General features: G+C 30.3%; 1 protein-coding gene across 1 annotated transcript in view; it reads right to left on the bottom strand.

The window, feature by feature from the left end:
- Nucleotides 1-20,876, bottom strand: part of LOC113389283 (phosphatidylinositol 3-kinase 2-like) — a 65,793-nt gene extending 44,917 nt beyond the window's left edge. The window contains exons 1-3 of the mRNA XM_026626334.1: nt 20,851-20,876; nt 20,527-20,673; nt 11,877-12,020 (exon numbers count right to left, since the gene is read on the bottom strand). Of these exons, the coding sequence (XP_026482119.1) occupies nt 11,877-12,020; nt 20,527-20,673; nt 20,851-20,876 (317 nt within the window). The remainder of the gene's footprint in view (nt 1-11,876; nt 12,021-20,526; nt 20,674-20,850) is intronic.
- Nucleotides 20,877-21,779: the final 903 nt, after the last annotated feature.

The raw sequence follows: 21,779 nt of genomic DNA, 5'->3' as shown, positions 1-21,779 counted from the left end.
TAAAGTACTAAAACAAAATATTTAACCTATATCTGCATAAGTTTGAGTTTCCTTGATACATTCTAGATAATGTTGAAACAATATGCCAACTTTGGGAAAATTATTAATAATACAGTTCAATGTATAAGGTCAACAGATATCGATGAAGATACAACATTAATTAAAAAGTTTGTCGCGAGTTTGTCGGAATTTGTTTATGTATTATTCACATCGTGGAGCACATGATGAACTTAACAGCTAAATGTTAAAGGTGAATTTCGCCAAAATTAACAAACTTTTATGAAACGTTATCTTAGGGGATTAGAAATTAATTGAACTTTGCTGAGCACCATAACGATAATGTTTCGGAAACTAGAAAAGGAGAAGTGGGATAAACTGTGAATTTTAATTTTAAATTCAGTAAAGACGTTAATAAAAGCATATGCCTTTTTCTTGGCTAAGAAAAAAAGTAGTTACAACGCTTATAGTTAGATTCAACTTAGTTATTTTTCTAGAAAATCTTATGTTCATATTGTGATTGTATTGATATTTTAAAGTAAACATGGATATCACTACTGCTTGACGTCATGTTGTCCGAAACGTAAATTTAAATCCAGAACTGTGTGACTATAAAATAGGACTATTACTCCATCAAAAATCCCTTACTATTATTTGATCAAATTGTTTTCATTCATGGAGTAGATGCCATATGACACTACATAATACTTTAATCCTACATAATATGCAATTTATTGCATGTAATATGAATGTAGTACATAACAAGTACACATATTCAAAATGAACTACTATATTAGTATCGCCTACGTACAATTTTCACTGCAGCTGCTATACATATTCAACTGAAAATTACTATTACACAGTACGTCCTACGCTTTATACAAACAGCATATATATATATATATATATATATATATATATATATATATATATAATATGTACATATATTCAAAATCTATACCACCGACTCACCGGTCCGAACGACTGCACAAATTTGAATAATTTTTCAATTTCATATTTGTTACCATCTGGGTATGATTTGTATGGAACAATTTTGAAACTAGTGTTGCCTTATCATCGTTTAGACAAATTACAAAAACTTCATGTACCGTAATTTAAAATTTAAACAGTGGGGCGCTTGGCATCGTGCCTTAAGGCAAATTGCTGGAACTTCCCGACCAAAAAGATTTTTTTTCTTTTTAAAGATTAAAATTTTTGAAAAAAAATTACTCTGAAAAATTAAATTTTTGAAAAACTACAAGTTTTTGATAAAAATTTACTTTTTTTTGAAAAAAAAAGACTTTTTGAAGAAAAGTGTATTTTGAAATATTTTGGAAATTCTGAACTTTTTTTTAAAGCAATCGTACTGCTTTAACTGCATAGAGACGAAATATCGAAGCGGGTAAGCGCCGCGCCGCCGTCTAACGGATAAGCATTGCTAGGAAACCCATAGGAATGTAAACAAAATCTATACTTGTTGTTAAAATCTATAAAATATCTGATAATTTGATGTGCATATGTCTAATGATCATTTTTGACCGCCAGATGGCATTTTTTTTTACTTTTTCTACTAGATCTCCAAAACCGCTAGACCTGCCTTCATAAAAATTTGATCAGTTCTTCATCTTGTTAATACAAGTAAAATGCTTTTTGAATTGAACGCTCCGTTCTCTTAAAAACTGAGTTACCGTTTTTGGCACTTTTTGCCCCATATCTTCGGAACGGCTAGACCTGCCTTCGCCAAAAACTAATCAGCACGTCTCCTTATCAAAACGAATCGAATGTTTTTTGAGTTATTCAAATCGCTCCATCCGTGTTCCCGAAATCGTCGACGATAATTTGTATCCGAACACATATACACACACGCACACACGCACACACGCACGCACGCACGCACGCACGCACGCACGCACGCACGCACGCACGCACGCGTGCCGTGGGATGCCAAAATATTCAGAAACCTTTGAAACGTAGATATATAAAAATTTTCATTTTCGATTTTTTTGCGATTACTATAACTTGCCCTACGGGAAGTTATATATTTTTTTTTTTAATTTTTGAAAAATAGTTACCGAAAATTGTGTCGCAGTTTAACGATTAAACATTACTATAACTTAAACTACAAAAAGTTAAATATGTGAGAAATATGATAAAATCAAACAAAAGTTAAAAATTAATATGATGCGATACAACGAACTAAATGGACAATATTCAACGTTTAAATATGACTTATTTCAATAATGCCAATCAGTCGATTTTGGAAATATAGGCTTCACAATTTTAGAATCGTATTGAATAACATTTTATGCAGTATTATAAGTATAAAAACTTTATATTTTAATTGCAGTAATGTATAATTTGTATTAAAAAAATCACATATTTCAAGTTTTTGATTTTCCGAAAGTAGGTATATAAACTTACACTCAGGGCACTATTTTATTATGTTTTAATAATGATCAATTTTAACAAAATAAAAAAAAATCATTAAATCAATTGCTGACTTTCCTTGGAGAGCTAAAAGACTTTGTGATATGTTGTTTGTGTCTAATGTCTTAAGTCCTTATTACCGCCACAATAAATAGCTTAAAGTTGTTTGGGCACTATCAACGCCCATTCCATCACATTTTATTAACAATTTTTTCTTTATTAATTTTAGAAAATATATAAACTTAACTTATAAAATATAGTAGAAAAACGTGTGTGATAGCTAGATAACATCAAAATAAAATCATGTTTTAAATTTAAAAATCTATAGCTCAAACAAATACCTTGCATGAAATTTAACATAAAAGCCATTTATTTCATAAGTATTTTAGTATTTTCTAAGCTTTATCGACAGAATTACGTAGGTTGTGACAAGTTTGCATCATATGAGTATTTTCCAGGTGAGCTGCATTTTCTAAAAATATCGATATGGCATATTCTTCATGTGTTTGTCAGATGTTCTGCCTGATATATTCTTGCTCTCGACGTAACTATAATATTTCTCTTATTTATAGAATAATACCCATATAGTTGATTTTATTTTTATTTCTCTAGTGAATTTAATATTTTTACATTACCAGAGTGAAGCCACACTCCGGTACATGGAATCAGGACTCGATTCACCAGGGTATAGTGAAAGCGCAGATTATGAATATCGATACGAGAGACAACAGGAGAAATTGCGAGAAAGAAGAAGAAAATTAGAAAGCAAATCGGAGGTAATTTATAGGAAAATTATTGATCTTACAGATCTTGCTGCTCAATTGAGCAGTAGGAAAATATTCAATCCATCTTTTGAGACAGCAATAACTTAATAAAAGATATCTAACTGAAAGCTAAAATAAGGGGTTCCACAAAAAGGTTGGAAACCACTGTCGTAATGTGCCCATTGATAAATTACTCAAATGATGATAATGTCTTAACGATTACTGTTTAAAATTTTGACCATTATTATAAACTTTAAAGAATTTCTGCTAATTCTGTTATTTCTGTAAATTTTTTTGTAAGACTATTTTAGGATAAGACCATAAATTGTAACGTCACATGAGTTTGAAAGAAATCGTCAAAACAATGTTTTCAACTAGTGGTACATGGCATCCTGCACTAAGGCAAATTGCTGGAACTTCTCTTACCATTTTTTTAAAAGGATTAGATTTTCTTTTAAACCTTTAAAAAAATTGATTGTTAAACTTTGAAAAAATTAGATTTTTGACGAATTTTAAATTTTTGCAAAAAAAACTTTTGGATTTTTATTTTATTTTGTAATATTTTGGAAATTTTGTAATATTTTGGAAATTTTGTAATATTTTGGAATTTTGAACTTTTTTTAAAAGCAATCGCGCTACTTTATCTGCATAGAGATGAAATATAGAAGCGTGTAAGCGCCGCGTCGTCGTCAAACGGACGAACGATGTTACGGAACTCATAGAAATGTAAACAAATTTGATACATATTATTAAAATCTCCATAAAATATCTGGTTATTTGATGTGCATATGTCTAAAGATGATTTTTAACCGACAAATGCCTTTTTTATACTTTTTTCACTAGATCTCCGAAACCGCTAGACCTGCCTTCCCAAAAATTTTACCAGTTTTTTTTTATCTTGTCAATACAAGTAAATTTTTTTTATTGTTAAAATCGGACGCTCCGTTCTCTTAAAAACGGAGTTACCGTTTTTGGCACCTTTTGCCCTGTATCTTTGAAACGGCTAGACCTGCATATGCTAAAAAGAAAAACTAATCAGCACGTCTCCTTATCTGTACTAATCGAATGTTTTTTAAATTATTCAAATCGGTTGATTCGTATTCTCAAAATCGACAAAAATTGGTATCCGCACATACACACATACATCCATATTTACGATACGAAAAAGATCAGACACCGGGGATCACATACACGCACGTTTTTTTTCAAATTTTGGTCTCTAACGATTCGGAATAACTTGAAACGTCGAGAAAAACAAAATTAGCAAGTCGTATTTTTCGTCGGAAAGTCAGAAAAAACTGAGTTAGATGACAATTTGAAAAAAATAATTTCGATCAATTCGGCCTAAATAGATTAGTTTTACATAATGATCATTCGAACCGTTTTCTTGTTAATTTTGGTCAGCATTTTGCAAAAAAATCGTGAACCGATTTTGAAAATATTCTTTTAAACAAAAACCTTTCTGTCTGCATAGTTTATAATAAGAACTATGTGGATTGTTTAATATTTTTAACTAAACTTTAAAAAAATTTATGCATATTTTTCAAAATTCAAAAAAAATCTATGTTTTTAAACTATTTAACGATCACCGGCCTCAAGTAAAAACTACAACTGTTTTCATCTTCAATTTGTTTCTTTCAGAACATCATTAGTTAACAAAGTTCACTCTTACAAATAATATTTTGCATAAAGTAAGCTTCTAGTAAATTTTGTACGATTCGATAAATGTACAGGTATACATACTGTGATCTCTACCAAAGATGGGTAGAGGATATCAAACTTATTACTATCCTTTCCTTAATTTTTATTTATATTTATTTTATTTATGTTAATATATGTTATATTATTTAGGAATTGTAAAAGATATTGTAATTAAAAAAAAAGGTATCAAACTTTACTGTACTTTAAGTAGGTCTTACTTCTAAGTACTTCACTTTTATACTACCTCTCTACGCCTACATAATACTTTATATCAAATAAATAAGAGTTAAATTAGCGAAAATTCTCATAAAACTTTTATCTCCAGAATGTAGATAATAGCGCCCTAACGTCACCACATCAATCAACCTCATCATCAAAGTCTTCTAAATCATCAAAATCTTCGAAATCATCAACCTCAACCTCCTCGTCATCAACCGAAACTACCAAAGCTCTTCAGGAGGAGGAAAAGCTGAAAAAGTACGTCGACAGCTACTTTTCATCTGGAAGTAGCAGCGAAACGGAAAGTGAATATACTGACAATGAAGAAGATAGAACTTTGTATGAAGATCGGGATAGTACTGATGGTGAAGTAGATGACTTCGAAGAATATGATGTGGAGGAAGAATTTACCTACGAAAATGACAAATTTGATGACCAAGATGATACAGAGTAACGATAGTAAGAATTGTGAAAGCCGAGTTTATGGAAGAATTTCTCATTATCAGATTGTTAATTCAGCAATACATGAATTAAACTAATAATTAATCGTTTTATTTCTTTTATGTTAATGTATATAGTATATAAAGCTGCTAATTAAGGGGGGCGATACATGTAACAAGAAAAAAAAAATCGATTTTTTTTTTCATAAATCGTTACAATAACATCTCAAAAATATGCCTGTAAATATTCAAAACAAAATTATCATTATTTATACAATAAAAACTCATTTAAGTGCCACGCCTCAACTCGACGCTTTAGTGCTATTGTACTCTTATCTGTTTCTGTATCAAAACTTTAAACGCGTTTTTCTCAAAACGACATTTTTGAAATTTGCGGGCGAGATAACTCAAAAAGTTCTCAACCGATTCCAATGAAATTTTGCACACATCTACTTTACAGTAATAGCTTCTAGTTAAACCTCAAACATTCCAAAAAAATTTTCAAAAATTAACCTTTTTACCAAAAAAAACATTGAAAAAAAGGTGAAAAATCGAACTTTTTTTTCTGAGGTGTGCCAATTTACGATTTTGTGACTTTTTTTATTTTTTTTTTGGTTTAACTAGAAGATATATGTTTTATGAACACGTACAAACTAATTTTTTTAATTTCAAATCACCGTACGAAAAGTGAGAACACGCCCGCAAATTGATGGCGTTTTCCGAGAGGGTCTTGGCAGATTTATTTTTACGGCAGCCATTTAAAAAAAAAAATTAAAAAAAATTTTTTTTGTGTATTTTAATATATAATAAATAACCCTAAAAAAGTTCAAAAAGATTCAGTCATTCCTTCCCAGTTTAAAAAGTCCTCAAAAAATGGTAAAAATTAAGGCGATTACATGTATCGCCCCCCTTAATATAAGTGATATTGTGACGACAATTGGTATTGTCGTCAAAGGGTTGCACAACCCTCAGTGCAAATGGACTCCCCCACCTACTTCTACTAGGGTTCCTGCAATATAAGGTCCAAGTCGAGGGTTGAAAAGATCATTAAAAACTGGACCCCCTTTGTGTATAGTGGTATGTGTGTTTTGCCAGGAGAGGAGAACCTGTTCCAGCAAAGATTAGATGTATTGTTTAGTAGCGTTATGTCCGTTAAGTTATCCGATACTCCTTTAGTAAATAATAAATATTTATCAGTACGTTAGAATTTAGGCATAGGTCATGACTGTACGTAAGTACTGTCATGACCTATTGTCGCATGGGTACATTATTAAAAATTTCACGAAATGGTGAACAAACGAAAAAAACGCTTTAAGGATCATTGAAATGAACGTAACTAATCGAAATTAATTACTTTAATGTTATTTATTTTTTTAATTATGCACCAATGCTGAGATGAGCTATTTTCACTTAGAAACATATCGCTATTTATATTTTCAAGTGAAAATCGATGTCACTACTACTTGATATCAGGTTGTCCGAGGCGAGTACCGAACTAGGAACTTCTGATTAAACTTCACTAATCCACGAGGGAAGCCCATGAGGTTTTATTTGGTATAAATAGTTTACAAATATTAACATTTCATGAGGTTTTACTTATTTACTGGTTTTATGTAGTTACTGGTGTATGGCATCGTGCCTTAAGGCAAACTGCTGGAACTTTCCGTACTGTAATAAAATATTCGATGAATATTAAATATTTTCAAATATATTATTATGAATAGTTTTATGAGAAATGTAAAAATCTTCAATTTCGATTTTTAGTTGATTACAATAACTAACTCTAGGGGAAGTTAATTATGGGGAAGTTACTAGTGACCACTGAAAACGTGTATTTGGTGAACAATTGAATTTTATTGTTTACTTATATGAAAGTACAAATAATATCTCGATTCTAATGGCTTCCTAATTATGTGTCGTTTTGTTTAATGAAGTGTTGTAAATAATTGTAAGAGCTCATTAGTTCTTCAATTGTATTGTTGGGAGGCCAACAATACGACCTAAGTATTGTTGGCCTCCCTTGGCTGTCTATTCTGCCCCACCTATGGGGCAAAATTTTTTACTATTTACAAAAAGTAAAAAAACAATCTAATTAGGAGTTAACTGTGAATTTTACTGAATACGTTGTAATAGTTTTTTATTTGTTTTTTTTTTTTATAGTTGCTTAAAATATCATAATCATATATTTTTACTAGTAGTTAGAATAGCATTTTAACATTACTTGTATTCTGAGACCAAAACTGATCTAATCTTACATGCTTATCATCCAGAAGTTTGAAACCATTCTACAATTCAGAATTATATTTATAAGTGTGGTGGTACCAGTTATTATTACTAAAGCTTCTATTCTCAAAATGCAAAAATATTATAAACTGATTATAAAACCTAAATTCTTTAAAAAGATATTTGTTGTCTCAAAAAAAATCTTGTGGATTGGTAATATCGCTACCAATTTTTATTCATACTAATGATGAAGCTTCAACACGGCTTTACAAAATGTATTTTTGTATGTATTAAACTAAATTCTTTTTGAAGCAAAACTTCTTTAGGCGTGACTAGGGTGTAAATAAGAGAAAATGCAACGGAAGTGCGTTACAGCTTACTGATGCGTCATTGGCCAAAGATGTCGACATTCGAAACGAGTCAATGCGATTGGTTCTCATGTCTCGCTCTCGCATATGTATCATTTTGGCAACTATATGTGAATTACAAAATGTGAAATTTGTAATTTTGCTTCTTTTAACGAAGACAGCTGGACACACACATACTTCAATTTTTTAAGGTATGTAAAATGTTCAGAAACCTTTGAAACGTAAAGATATGCAAAATTTTTATTTTCGATTTTCGGCTCAAGAACTATAACTTACCCCACGAAAAGTTAATAAATATTTTTTTATTGAATGAAATAAGATATGAAAGACTTGATCAAGAAATGATTAATAATCGAAAAATCACTTCAACTGTATATAATTACAAATATTAAAAAAACAGATCTTCATGAAATAATTCAAAAACATAAAAATATCTTTTTAAAAAGTTGGTTACTATTAAATTTGATTTTACAAAAATACGAATTTTGTTATATAAAACCGAGAATATAAAATGCTTATATAAGCTCGTATATACTGATGTTACCATGGTATGATATTACAAGATAATGCACGTATCCCCATATATCCAATTAAACATAGATCGAGCTGATTAAAAGTTTTCCGACACCCACGTGCAAAATCGTGTTACTGGAACGAAATGGATAGCTATATAATATAATATTATTAAATTTCGCTGAAAAGGTTCAAACTCTCCACATGTTATTCTCAAATGCAGAATGTGCGTAGGAAACTTTATATTATTTCGCATAAAATATTTGTTTCCTCGCCTTCCGGGCATATGAATCATTATAATTTTATTCGTTGGTGTTTGTTATTGTTTGGCAGAATCGCAATTTAATTAATTTCAAACTGGAACACGTATATATTTGCGGTATAATATGGCTCGAGTTAACGTAGATATGTTAATAACAATGTGGTGAAGTGGATTCAATGAATCAAAACTAAATTGTTGATAGTATTATATTAAACCCGAGAATCCATACACAAACGTGTTTGAATAGCGATCATCTTTGTGAGGTTAGTACGCGGAGTTATATAGAACCCTTAGCAAACGAGGCGAGGATGCATTGAAATTAATAATAAGGAAATATTGCGCCACGAAAATGCAATTAAACTTGTTGTAATACCATAATATCACAACTAAAATCTTAATAATACGTGATATCAAATTCTATGTTAACAGGAAGCAAATACAATTGAAATCGCAACTATATCGATAAACAAAACATAGGGACCGATTATGCCGCATAACAGACCAATGTTATGGTAAGGCCATGTTATGAAGCCATGTTAACTTTCCATACTACATATTGACAAAAGCCATGTGGTTGCTGCACGTCATACGTTTTTCTCAGGTTATCAAATAGAAAACCTAACCTAGAAACTATACAAATGTCAAAAAACGATGATAGATAAAAAGGTCTTTCTGACTCAGCTTCATAACATACGAGTGACGTTGTAGTTTCTGTGTAAAACGCCTGAATGCACAGCAGATACATGACATTTTGACAGTATTCAGTATGATTCAGTAGCATAATGAATGGAAGTAGGAGCGTAAAATGGCCTGGTCATAACATTTGTCTGTTGTGCGGCAGAATCGGGCCCATATTCTTGTTCTTGGCATGACTATTGCAACCGATAAAGGGTTTTTGGCAGTTCGAATTTCACTAGACTTAATAGCCACCAAATTGATATAAGTTATTATTAAGAATGTTCAAATAGATAAATAAATGAAAATATCAACCTCATACAAAATAGGAATATGCTAGTTGATTAATATTGCAAAATCGTAAGTTTATTATCACTATAATATTTTATATAATTTCACTATAATTATAATCACTATAATTTCTAAAAATTGATTTGATTGATTTTTTCATTTGTTACATAGTAGATCTTGTATTTTCCAAACATCAAATATAATTTGAAAGGTACATCCTGAATTTATCTTGTCATTACATTTAAAACTCAAGCCTATTTGGACTTATGGCATTGAACTTTGGGGTTGTGCTAGTAAGTCCAATATAGTTCTCATGCAACGTGCCCAATCAAGGATTTTGAGACAAATCGCTGATGCCCCCTGGTTCATCAGCAATCAAACTATCCACAATGATCTTAACATTCTATATATTGTGGATGTAATTAGCAGCAATAGCCTTCACCATCACTTAAAACTGGAATCACACCCAAACCACATAGTTTCAGCACTACTTGAGATCCCTAATTCTAGAAGACTGAAGAGGAAATTTCCATATGATTTATATTAATTTATTTAATTAACTAATTAGTTAACTGATCAATGGAACAGTTTACTATTCTATTATTATATTTATAATTATTATCATTATTATTATTTATTTATTATTATTATTATTATTATTTTTCTTTTTATAATTTTTATGATTATTATTTCTATCTATTTGTTATTATTATTATAGTTAGTTATTTATTATTATTATTATTATTATTATTTTTCCCCCCCCCTTTACTTTACATTATTGATTTGTTTAGATTATGTCCTCACTGCAGCTCATAGAATTACTTGATTTATTCTGATTGTTACATGTAAATTTAATAAAAAAAAAAAAAAAAAAAAAAAAAAAAAAAAAAATTTAAAACTCAAAGAGATAAAGTTGGTTACCAGGAAATATACAATTCAACATTTGGTAAAGTATATTTAAAGTTAGAAAAGCGCAGAGCAGCATTTGAATATTTTCATATATTATTTCAATAATATTGTTATTATCATTGGGAGAAAAACTTAACATAAAGTTAGAAAAGAAACAGCGTGTCATTTGAAGATTTATTTTAAACCATTTGATTCATTTTCGTGAAAAAAATGCTATAAAATGATGTTAGGGTTAATTTGTTCAAACTGGATTTAATTTAGACAGATAATATATATTTTGATTATCTTACATTAGTTAAAGTAATCTAAACCCACATGCACATCATATCACAACTATCGCAAAAAAAAAGTCCAAGAAAAATTAACTAATCATCAGTAAAATTAATATTTTATTATTATGGGTGGACCTGGCTTTGCCAGAAACTAATCAAAATTTTTTCCCATCATTACGAATTTAATGTTTTTTGGATAATTTAAATCGGATACTCCGTCCTCTCAGAAACTCGATTTCTATTTTTTGCACTCTTTACTCTGTAACGACTGGACCTACCTTTGCCAAAAACTAATCAACACATCTCCCTATCAAAAGGAACCGAATGTTTTTGAACCATTCAAATCGGTTGATCCGCATGCCCGAAAACGTGGACAAAAAACTGCGGACACAAAATACAAACACACTATGGGCATTTTAAGAATTGCGTAAGTTCATCAAAAAATGCTTAATTTAGAAACACTGATTACAAAAAAAAAAATCACGCGAACATAGCGAATATATAAAAGTTTCTCTTAATTTCTCCATACTAAATTTTTGTTACGAAAAACTAGTCAAGTCTGGAAATTTGGATACAAAATATGATACTAAACACATCTTAGTAATATCCTATCAAGATCAAACATTTTATCAAAAAGATTACCTAATATAACAAAATTACACCCTTTTATATTTACAAACTTTATATTAAAACATTTGCTCCAAAATTTTCCTATTTCCCCAAGCAAACGAAATCTCTCTTCTAACTCTTAGAGAAGAAAACTTGTTATGCTCGGTAAAGTTTCGGTATTTCCTAAAACATTCCACCTCACTCACCTGAACACGTAGCTTCCCGCTTTGGTGATGTATTTCTGCAGGCGCGCTTTGACTTCGTCGTATGTCAGGAACGCTACGTAGCCCGGGTGCGTGACGGCCAGGATCTGCCAGTTGCGCAGCAGCGTGCCCCACGGTTGAAATAACCTGGAAAATAGAAATATGGCATAACAGATTTTATAAATATTAACTGTAGTTAGACGATGATAAAAGAGTGCGCGTAAGGTTCACGCGATTGAAGTAAAACTTATTTGCTACTGTAAAATATGACATATGACTGGTCTCTAAGAAAACATACTTATTGTGTTTTTAAGTTAAACAAATCTAACTACAGCTGTTAAATAAATTTATAGATATTGTCAAATAACAAGATATATTAATTTTTAATAGTTTTTACAGTATTTTAGCGCAATACTCAATAAAAGTGTCCGGCAGCACCCACTTGTTTGGGCGTAAAATTACAGCTAACGACGTGTTTTTAGATTTTAATTTCAATGTCATATGAATAATTGAAAAATAATATCGGTTATTGCATTTATACCCTTCATGGTATATGTTTCAAGAAGTTTCATTACTACAAATTCGCTTAGAGGGGTTGATTTTTCGTCTTTCCCTAAATACAGGAAACCATTTACCATATATTTTGTTTCTACATCAGATGTCAGTCAGAATTTTATGCAAATTTATAAAGTTTCTTTGGCATTTACGGGCCAAATATGCTTCTGGCCTTCGTTGGAAAATGTTATTCAACCAAAGTAATATGAGCTCCCGCTTTGAAGCAATTTTTGCTATTTTCTATAATTTGTTCCAAACCCGGGCTTTTTCTATAAATTTGGCCTGAGTATATGTTTGTAAGCTCTTTGAACTTCTAATCTACCTGCAAAACCTATTTCACTTTACTACAACTCTTGTCCAAATAGTTTCGTCCAAACTCATTTTAGTTTCCTGATTTGGTGCATTACTTCCAAATTCGTCTTCAGAATTGGAGGAAAGTGGCTCACATCGTCTCATACGTTTGTTTGTAATATCTATCCATTTACTAACGTACTTGATCCATCTGTATTGTCTTTATCAAGAAGTTTTCCCATTTCTACAGCCGATAATAGCACTGCCTTGTTGATTGATTTGTTTATCTAAAAATTCACCGCCACTATCATATATTTCAAATCCTAGGTCCAAACATTTCAGAAATCCGCTGATTGTATTTTCCAAATAAGCTATAAAAACATTGTTTCCATTCTTTTTTCGAAGACTGACAGTCGCTATAAAAATAGGTCGAAACCATGGCAGTTTTCTCGTATAGAGTTTTTTTTTACTCAAGAATATATTTTTGAAAATTTGTGTCCACGCAAATGTTACTTACTTGTAGCAGTGTACAAAAAGAAGAAATAATTATACTTGAAAATCACTTTGAATAAAATTTTATTTAGCGTGTTGAACAAAGCTCGAAACAATTGTTTTGTTGGTAAAAATGTAGTAATACTTCAGCAAGCAATACAATGTAAAAAAGGATGAAGAATAAATAATATATATTGTCGTCGATAAGAGAGTAGGCGATAAACGCATACGATCTATGGCTATTGTTATTTCGGTTCCTTTATCAAACATTTTCTATAGAAACTTGCACCAGTCATTTTGACTGGTGCTGGTACAAGTAGTAGTAACACAATTTATTTTTGTTACTAATATATATAAAGTAACTTTGAATGCACGAAATGATTTCTATACTTATAACTTAAAAAGTCATAACTTCATTTCACAAAACAAATTTTACATATAATGAGAATTTTGAATTGAAAGTGCCCAACCAGTCATTTTGACTGGCGTGGTATATATCTAGTGTAAATAAATACATCATATAACAATTTTGAATAATGTTTATTAGTAATGTGGTAACACTCATGAAATACATATCTATTAGTGTTAACCATTATACACATAATGATAAATTATAAATTATATATTTATAATATCATTAAAAATATGCTTCAAATATGATATGATCGGTTTGTCATTGTAATTAGCATTATGAAATGAACCTTCGTTAAAGAAATAAAGTAATTGCTGATTAATAACTTCTATAATAATTCGCTCACACAGTGGATTATGTTAAACAACGCCTAAACAAATATTCGCAACTACACTCATCACGTAATTGTGTTTAACATAATTATAAATATATAGTCATAACTGTAGTTAGATTGAAAACATAACTATAAATATATAGACAACCCGCCGATAACGCAGAGCGTAGATTGCGACGGTACTCCTGTAACACGGTGTTCAAAAGCCCATAAGTTCCTTTTCCGCACTACCTATATAGATGGAATTTCAAATGTTTTCACATAGATTATTATAAATGAGATAACTTTCATTATTGAAGTAAAACTTCTTTCGGCGTGACTAGGGTGTAAATCCGTACAAATGCAACGGAAATAGCATTACGCCCGAACTATACGTCGTTCGCTCTCGATGAAATCATTCCAAAACGGGTCGATTGTGATTAGTCGTCGTGTATGTGAACCTGTCGTTGTATGCATACCGATATCAATAAGGCAATCGACATAAATAAAAATTTTAAAGTTACATCGTAGTACAAATCTTGATTTAATGAAAAATGTCTGAATCAGAAGAATATTTTCTGTTCCTTAAAAATAATAAAACAAATTAAACATTTGTGTCGTGTACTAAACTTAAGTTTAGTGATTAGAAATTATTTCTATATTATTCGTAGTTTCTATAAATCGTTGTAGTTATTAAAATGAAAAATATTTTTAGGCAAGATAGATACTACAGCTGTTCAAAGAATGAGATTATATCGCCAGCAAAAAAGTAAAAAAATACAAGCAGTCAATGAAGGTATGCTAATTTTAATAACATGAAGTTCTTCAAACACAATTACATAATGAGTGAAGTTGCGAAAACAATAATTGTTTAGGCGTTGTTTAACATAATCCACAGTCTGAACGAATATTACAGAATTTATTAATTAGCAACTACTTCATTTCTCTAATGAAGGTTCATTTCTAAATGCTAATTACAATGACAAACCGATCATGTCATATTTGAAGTATGATCATGTAATGTTTTTAATGCAATTATAAATATATAATTTATAATTAATCATTATATAAATGTGTATAATAGAGCTTTGGAATTTTTACTAAAATTAAAATAAAATACAAATCATTCTCAAAACATATAAAATCTGAAACTAGTGGTGCATGACATCGTGCCTTAAAGCAAATTGCTGGAACTTTCCGCACCCAAAACTAAAATTTTTATAAAATCTTTAATTTTTTTGAAAACGTGCTGCGTGGCTGTTTTAGAGAAGAAATATCGAAGCGCGTAGGCGCTGCATCGCAGTCTAACGGATAAACATTGGTACAAAGCCCATATAAATATGAACAAATATCATACTTATTATTAAAATATGATAATTTGATGTGATATGTCCAATGATCTTTTTTGACCGCCAAGCAGTTTTTTTTTTACTTTTTTTACTTGATCTCTGAAATCGCAAAAATTTAAACGGAACTTTATTTTGCCAATACAAATAAAATGTTTTTTGAATTATTCTAATCGGACGCTCCGTTCTCTTAGAAACTGAATTACCATTTTTAGTTCTTTTTGCCCCGTATCTTCGAAACGGCTGGACCTATCTTTGTCGAAAACTTATCAACACGTCTCTTCCTTATCATACACAGACATACACACATGCCCACATACATCAATTTTTTTCCAAGGTATGCAAATTGTTCAGAAACCTCTAAAACGTAAAAATATGCAAACATTTTCATTTTCGATTTTTGGACGAATACAATAACTCACCCTACGGAAAGATAATAAAATTCATCAAATAGCTGATTATTATAATAAAATTCGTCAAAATCACAAATACTAGTGTTTGCGCCATATCAAAGGGTGCGACTTATGTTGATATAAACAGGGAATAATCAATCCAAAATTATATAAAAAAATGAAGTCAATCAATATCAATAACTTGTAATTAACATAAAATAAATACATAAAGTTACAAATTAAAGTGTCTATAACAAATTTGGTCCTTCAAAATTCAATCAAACAATCATTGAAAAAACAACTAGTACTAGTATATTTCAAAGTAAACTTTTGAAGGCGCGATACACGTTTGAATTACTACTTAAACAAGACTGCGACAATGACGCTCAACATCTGACAGGATTCTGATTATAGCTTCCTTCGTGTCGCGGAAACGTTAATAAAACTTGAAATAATGTCACTGTGTCATTTTGTCCATTCATATCATTTTGTTCACATTTCTCCTATTTGTTTTTCTTGTTTCTTGTATGGTTTCAGAATGCAGAATACAATTATTTCAAATAGCAACCAGGCAATATCTTGCTTGCTTTCAATTACGTGATGTTAAAAAATGCTCTTGAGATAATTGGCGTTCGTTTAGAAATATTACAATAAAAGTAAATACGTTGAAATACATTAAAAAGCTCTTACACGATCCGTCATACATAAGTAATACTTGATATAAAGGTACATTTTTATTCATAATGTTTCAAGTTAGCAATTATTTTTAGTGAAAAGTTATAGACTAATATTAACATAGCAATGAAAATAATTTTTTTTTGTGATGGTGTCTTGTAATAATTTGGGAAAACAAAACGCGAATTAATAATAATGTAACATGATTTTAGATATAGGACACTTATTCGCAATCAGTTTTTACGAACAAAATTTTTAATCCAATTCCCCTATGATCATATAATGTTGCTTATTATGGTAAAGTTTAAGCTATGGAAACATTAATGTGTAATAATTTTATACCTTTTATATAAATTAATTACAAATTTATTTGTCCATTAATATGAACTTGGTTGCATTATATATATATTCACATAAATATATTAGCACTCGCACTTAATATTACAGATTCAAAATTGTTAACCAACGTTTATTTATTCATTATTAATAGGCCATTTATCTTAAATATTGTTTCAAACCAATTTCAATCATAAGCAAATTAAATAAACTAGTGGGATGCATGGCATCGTGCTTAAGGCCAATTGCTGGAACTTCCCGTACCGTAATTAAAAATCTTGGTACGGAACCTAAGAAAAATTACACAAAATGTGTACACATTATAAAAATCTCTATAAAATATCTGATAATTTGATGTGCATAAGTCTAATAATAAATATTTTTGACCGCCAAATAACATTTTTTAACTTATTTTTTATTTAGAGTCCATAACTGCTGGACCTGCCTTTCCAAAAGTTCAATCAGTTCTTCATCTTGTCAATACAAGTAAACTGTTTTTTAAATTATTAAAATCGGACGCTCGTTTCTCGTAAAAACTGAATTACCGCTTTTGGTACTTTTTTCACAATATCTTCGGAACGGCTAGACCTGCCTTCGCCAAAAACTAATCAGCAATTCTCCTTATCAATACGAATCGAATGTTTTTTGAATGATTCAAATCAGTTGATCCGTGTACGCGAAATCGTCGACGAGAATTTGTATCCAAAAACCCGCGCGCACGCATGCACACACTAACGCATCCATCGAAAGAAACCTTTGAAACATAGAAAGATATATAAAAAATGTGTGTGCACATTCAATATGTGAATGTGTGTATGTGTGTGTGTATTTATATGCATGTGTGGATACAATTTTTCGGCCACGTTTTTGGGTGCACGGTTCAACCGATTAGATCGATTAAAAGAAAATGAACTAATGGTGAATGGCATCGTGCGTTAAAGCAAATTGTTGGAACTTACCGTACCGTAATTAAATATTCGAGAAATATGAAATGTCTTCAAATACAGTAGAACTCCAATTATCCGAATTAATGGGGACCGGGACCCATTCGTATAATCAAATATTCGAATAATCGGAGTTTTTTTTAAAAATTGCCATTGGAGAGAAAAAAAGTAACGTTTTGATATTGCACTATTTTTTTATTGAATTAAATGAAAGAAACATGACATTTTCACATGTTTTAAATATAAATAAACTGTACTTAAACGAGTTAAAAAAAAAAATGTACAAGTTTAGAAATAAAAATCATTGTTTTGTAAACATCTCCGTCAAATCAAAACAAACAATGTGCCTACACTGGCTTTGCTGGTGGAAGAATAATAGCGCACTTAGACTTTTTTTTGGACATTTTTTTTCTGAAAGTGATTCGGATAATCGGCGATTCGGATAGTCAAAGTTCGGATAATTGGAGTTCTACTGTAGCTTATTTTTTAAAATATTGTAACTTAAATAGGTTTACAGAAAATTAAATAAACAACAAAACTTAATCAATCGAATTTAAAATGAAGGACATTGTCTAATATTTATAAGAATTATATAAACTGAATTGAAAAGTTGAATTTATTATTAGAACTTTAGTCCAAATTAAAATTAAAATCTGAATTATTTTCGATATACAAAAAAAATTAGAAAAAAATTTTTTTTAATTAAAACAGATTTTTTTCCAAGATCAATTATTTTGTTAAAACAAGCAGAAGTTTCTTGAATCATTCAAATCACACGCTTAGTTCTCTCAAAAACTGTAACTTTTTGCACGTTTAGCTCTGTATCTCCAAAACCGCTGGACCTGCCTTTGCCATAAACCACTTCTCTCCGTCATTACGAATTAAATGTTTTTGAGATCATTCAAATCGGATGCTCCGTTCTCTCAAAAACTCGATTTGTATTTTCTGCACTCTTTGCTCCGTATCTCCGAAACGGCTGGACCTGCCTTTGGCAAAAACTAATAAGCACATCTCCATATCAATAAGAATCGAATGTTTTTTAAACCATTCGAATCGGTTGATCCGTGCGTTCTAAAACGTAAACGAGAAATTGTATCCATACATACATACATACACATCCATTTTTTCTAAGGCATGCCAAAACGTTCAGAAACCTTCAAAACGTGAAAAAATGTAAAAAATTTCAATTTCGATTTTTGGACGATTGCAATAACTTACCCTACGGGAGTTAAAAAGAAATAATATCAACAAATATAGATACAGATTTAGTTAAGTAAATTGTAATTATGAACATATTTTTGGTTCGTCAAGTTTATGGCCATAAAATGTAAAATATTGAGCTTAATATGCATACGGAATTATATCTAGGAACATTAAATTTGTACGGGAAACAATGTGAAAACTGTCAGGTATTCGTATAATTTAAAGCTTACATTAAGACTTTGTGGTGTTGGGTAGAACATTCTACGTGTATTCAAAATCTTATGGTACAAGTCGTATAATAAATTATACGACTTGTACCACTTCCACTGAAGATGGCAAAATTCAATTGTAAAACAAAGTCATGGTATTGAAGATTTTTGTAAATTCTTGCATTTTTAACTTTCCGTAGTGTAAGTTACAGTAGTGGGCCAAAAATCGAAAATGAACATTTTTACATATCTTCATGTTTCAGAGGTTTCTGAACATTTTGGCATACCTTGAATTGAAAACTGGTGTGTGTGTGTTAGTGTATGGGTGTATGTTGTATATATGTATGTATGAATACAATTTTTCGTCTACATTTTTGGGAGCACCAGTCGATTGATTTGAATTATTCAAAAACCATTCGAATCCTATTGATAAGAAGACGTGCTGATTAGTTTTTGCCAGAAGTTGGTTTAGCCGTTTCGGAGATACAAAATAAAGAGTACAAAAAATAGAAATGGAGTTTTTGAGAGAACGAAGCATCTGATTTGAATGATTAAAAAAATATTCAATTCGTAATGATGGGAAGAAGTGGTGATTAGTTTTTGGCAAAAGCAGGTCCAGCCGTTTTGGAAGTACCGAGATAAATGTGCAAAAAATAGCAGTTTCTGAGAGAACTAAGCATCCGATTTGAATTATGCAACAAACTTTCTGATTGTTTCGACAAAACAATTGCTTTTGAAAAAAAAAAACAGATTTAAATGTCTAAAGCAGAGGTCTGGAAACTTTTTTAATTATTACCCCAAAATATTTTTGTCTAAGTTGAAACTACCCTCATGACAAAAAAAGATTACAGCCATACGGAAACTGCGTAGCAATTACGGTAAATAACAATTAAAAATACATACTTTTTACCTGCAAAAATTTCATTTTTATCCCATTTGGGGTAATTTACCCGGGTTTCCTGACCACTGGTCTGAAGTTCTAAAGCTCACTTATATAATTCAAATAAATAATTTTACCTTTGTCTTTTGACAATGTCCTTCAATTTAAATCCTATTGATTAACTTTTGTTTATTTACGTTTGTGTTATACATATGTAAACGTAGTCGTCCAATTTATAAGCTCTTATATTTTGTCTATGAAATACGAATAATGAAATTTACAGTATTAATAATAATATATCCGAAAACATTTAGTTCCAGCAAATTGCCTTGAGGCATGATTCCATAGACAACACTAGTTATTCGATGTAACTGCCATGAATATTTTATTGAGAAAAATTTAATGCTAAATTAAAATAAATTTATAAATAACGTTTCTAGTATGATGAATCAATGTTGATACATACAGTACAGCCTCACACACACACATATAAGCAATCAACATATCATCATAAGCATTTAGATCATAAGCAATTTCACAAGTTTTTCCATTATATTTGAAAGCTTTTCGAAATTATTTTCTACGGTTGTATATATGAAATTTACCTCGTAAAGACGTCGAATTCGAAATTGGAAATAAAGTCGTTACAAGTGAGATCTATCGTGGATTTGAGCGCGAGTGCCTCTAATCCGGACGATATAGGGTGGACAGCGTGAAGCTCTTGTCGGAACAGTTTCCAAGGGACCAGAGTGCTGAAAAGTAGAAAGATAATCGTATTATTACATTTGTACTCCTTATATTTTATATGAGTAATAACATTTATAGAACATATTATGTCTTATTTAAAATGTAGACACATGGTTATACAGAAAACCTAGCTTTTCAAATATTTTCATTGAAATGATATGACATTGCTAGTTATCTTTTACTAATTTGAATTTGTATTTGTTGCCATCGTTATTAGAAATTAAAAATATATATATATATATATATATATATATATATATATACTAGCTGAGCCGACAAACGTTGTTTTGCTAAGTGAGGTATATTCTAAACCATTTCTGGAGAATTAAAAATATTAATACTTTAAGTGTATAAGGATGTGTTGTTTGAATGCTATATACAATAAGGTATTATAAACCCCATTAGTTTGTCTATATTTTGTCAATACAATCAAACTGGAAGTTTTATACACTTTCTATAGAAAACATGGTATAATCCATTCCAAGTCTTTTTTGGTCTTTTGACTTTTTGATTGCGTTTCATGTTTTTCAGATTCTTTTTGGATTCTGGATTTTGTGTATAATTGTAAATAATACTTACTGAGCTTATACAAAATTTTCAAATTTCTGCGAGAAGAGATAGAAAATGAATTAAGTATTTCTTCTTTGCCTGCTTTTTTGAAAAGTTTCAAGTAACATGCGATGAATTAAAGTAAATTTAATAAAAAGTATATTTGTAGAGCAGGGCGAGGCACGAAGGTTCAATTTGACTTTGACTAAATATAAACTATATTATGAAAACCAAACCAATTATATCACAACAAATAGCACATTTCAAACGAATAACTATCTGACATTCAGTAAAACTGCCAGCTACTTCATCATTGTAGAAATGTGCTTTTTGATGTATTTCAAAAATTTGTTATCTAGAGCTTTTTACCCTATAGGCGGAGTAACTTGGAAAGGCCTGGTGGCAAACAGGTTTGATGTCTTATTTTAATTTTGAAGGTATTTTACAAAATAATTACATTTTCAACTAATGCTAATAAACTACCAACGGAAGAAAATACTTTTATTATGGATTTTCAAAGGTTACCGTTTATTCCCTGATAGCAAAGTCATGAGAATCAAGG

The sequence above is a fragment of the Ctenocephalides felis genome, unplaced genomic scaffold, assembly GCF_003426905.1.
Source record: "Ctenocephalides felis isolate EL2017-DRISC unplaced genomic scaffold, ASM342690v1 CF-g0.4_SCAFFOLD_03573, whole genome shotgun sequence".
NCBI classification, from domain to species: domain Eukaryota; kingdom Metazoa; phylum Arthropoda; class Insecta; order Siphonaptera; family Pulicidae; genus Ctenocephalides; species Ctenocephalides felis.
Note: the sequence above shows the minus strand (reverse complement) of the source record. Positions and strands in the feature narration are given on the sequence as shown.